Raw genomic sequence first — 2,817 nt, forward strand, 5'->3', positions numbered from 1 at the left:
AATCACCCAAAGCCAGCCAAGCATTTTTTAAAAGTAGTGTAATAGAATTTAGCCCAATCGGCTTATTCTGTCCCTAGTTAGTATAATTGCGACACCATGGCCCCATTGAGTCAAATAACTTCCGTTTCTATTTCCAAACAAAAATTCTCTGTCTTAAGAAATGAAGCAAAAATGTTCATCTCCATTGAACATATAGAATTTTCTTGAATCAGTTACTGACACTTAAGCCATGCATTTAAGATTTGCCAGTCTTGCAGTTATCTGTATTCCAGAATGAGCAGTAATTATACCTGTTGTCCAATCCATTATTTTAAACTACAAACTTAGCTTGTGCCTGAGTTTTACACAATAATATGCAGTTTAAAATAAAACTTTCTAGAATATGTAACCTTTGTGGTTATACAAAAGGTATTGGTGAGGGAGGAGTCAGTAGTTAACTCTAAGTAATAAATATTTTCATATATATTTTTTAAAGTTAACTTTTAAAAGATTATTATGCCAACCTCTGCAGATTTTTGGTCACATTTACAGCTGAGGCACTTTCTCTAAAGGGCAAGTTATTAGGTTGTGTTGTATACTTGCTTCCATTTCTTTCTCTCTCTTTTCTTTTTCCCAACTCTGCAGCCTGTTTTTACAGGGTATAAGTTTTCCTTTCATTGGTGGTGACCAAAGCATTCCCTTTGATCCAGCTCCTATAGTTTTAAATAAAGCATGAGTTAGATTATGTTTTGCTATTCTTTCTCTTGCAGAGAAGCTTCTAGTTTACATATCATTCAACAATTCCCTTGTACTTACATAATTGGTATTGTCTGTGTCCATAGTAGAGGACACTTGATGCTCATTTATTAAATATGCTTCCTGGCTGCTCCCTAATCTTTGTTCTGGACAGACAAATTACCTTTCTCACACTGAGTATCAACTCTGGGGAATTAAACCGCCAAGCTTCCACCAGTTTAATTAGCTTGAAAGTGGGGGGGGGGGAATTGTAGTTACTAATAGACCTCAGGCTTTTAGTAACTTCAAGGAAGGGTTAAAAAAAAAAAAAAACTTCTTAGGAAATTCAAAATATCATTTAAAAACCATAAAAATCTAATATATTATTTCATTTTCATAATTGCAAACAGATTGCATTTGAAAACTGTCGATCGTTTCTACTTTATCTGTGGAAGTTAGATTTCTGTCGAGCTAGGCATTTTTAATTATCACAATTCATTAACACATCACAGTGGAGGCACATGTTTGACTTCGTATATTACAGAGTTTATGTAACATTAACTAACGTAGCAGATGAGGAATCTTAAATGGAAGGAAAATATTCCAAAATGTCTATATTTAGTTTTTGTGCTATGCAGCATGCTAACTACTGTTGCCTAGGGGAGGGTATCTTACATGCTTTGACAGAATTTTTTTCCTAATTTAGAAGATCACTTTACTTGGTTCTTCAAAGGCAAGGCATGTCATTTAATCCCAGGCCAAAGGAAATGCATCTTTTGTAAAAGAAATAAAAAGAGATTGTAGGATTTCTCACTTGAAGCATTTTTCCCCCCTTTGGTGAAAGTATATCTTGCTGTCAAACTGCAGAAAATACTTTTGCAGTCTGTTTCTCCATTTGAACTCTTTAGGGACTTGATGTGTATTACAGAAAACCTTTTAATCGAGTCACAGTTGGAATCTAATAAAATAAGCAAATCGCGAGAAGACGAAAGCAGTCACGTTTAGCTCAAATCAAGCATTTTAGCTAAGATGCCCCTTTTTATTTCTTGCAGGTCTGCTAAAAGATCAGAGTACTGCAGAATGCGTGCCTTCATCTCAAACTTTCTTCATCACAGATGGATCCCATGTCTCCAGTAGACAAGTCACCTTTGTAGCTAGCATCAGTGCCAGCTCCATGCCATTGCACCTTCTTTACTCTTGATTGCCCTTCTCACATTTATTGGTGTATTAAAATGACTGAAAACGAACATTAAGAACTCCATGAATCTGGGCTAATGGGAGACTGTAGAGAAAAATGGGGGAAAAAAAAGATCCACCGGAGGAGAGAACAACTTTGGGTGGGCAGGGTGGGGACAAATGACTAATGAAGCTAATACAGATAAGCTTTGAAGTCTGCTTTCTACCCTCATTAACAATTAGCAGGGCACTGGTGAGAATTTGTACCCTGTGTTTTACCTTAACAGCATTCTCTTTGCTCTTTGTATAATTTACGTGTTGTAGGAAATGTTCAAAACTCAAACCTGAGCTAATGGAAAGATGGGGCTCTTGTGATAACCTATCACAAATACTTTTATTGTATCTCTGTAAAATACAATGTATGTATGCATGTAAGTGTGTTTTGTCCTAATGTTGCTACTTCCCATGACACAGAAAGAAAAAGGAAAAAAAAAATCAAGCTCATAGCAGCAACTGTAGAATTTTCATCTACTCCTAATTCGCTGAATGAAGAAGAAAAATCTTTTATTTGTGATATTTTCAGAGACATTTGCTCTAGTATGGTGTATTTAAATAATAAAAAACTTAAAATGAAAGGAACTGTAATTGATTTTGGACTATAGTGCAGTAGGGCAAATTTCTATCAAGGAATGAAGTTGTCACAATAAGTTAATATTTAAAACCTCGTTTTCCTGCTTTCCAGTAGCTTCCTGGCAAAAAGGAATGCATTGAAATCTATACAAAGAAACACTTTTAGCAGGGCTACCAAACTCAAAAGTGATGTCAGGGATTTATTTCTATAACAGTAATGTTTAATGGCAGGTAGATTTAACTTAAAGAATTTTGTGCTAGCTTCACTTAAGTCATCCAATTTTCACAAATGATAGG

The 2,817-nt window shown here is 35.1% G+C and overlaps 1 protein-coding gene across 1 annotated transcript in view; it reads left to right on the forward strand.

Moving 5' to 3' along the window:
• LMO4 (LIM domain only 4) overlaps nt 1-2,525 on the forward strand; it is a 15,846-nt gene extending 13,321 nt beyond the window's left edge. Inside the window, exon 5 of the mRNA XM_039324715.1 lies at nt 1,767-2,525. Within this exon, the coding sequence (XP_039180649.1) occupies nt 1,767-1,775 (9 nt within the window). The 3' untranslated portion in view covers nt 1,776-2,525. The remainder of the gene's footprint in view (nt 1-1,766) is intronic.
• The last annotated feature ends 292 nt before the right edge of the window (nt 2,526-2,817 follow it).

Source organism: Crotalus tigris, unplaced genomic scaffold (assembly GCF_016545835.1).
Source record: "Crotalus tigris isolate CLP2741 ecotype Arizona unplaced genomic scaffold, ASM1654583v1 scf7180000024307.1902530, whole genome shotgun sequence".
In the NCBI taxonomy this organism is placed as follows: domain Eukaryota; kingdom Metazoa; phylum Chordata; class Lepidosauria; order Squamata; family Viperidae; genus Crotalus; species Crotalus tigris.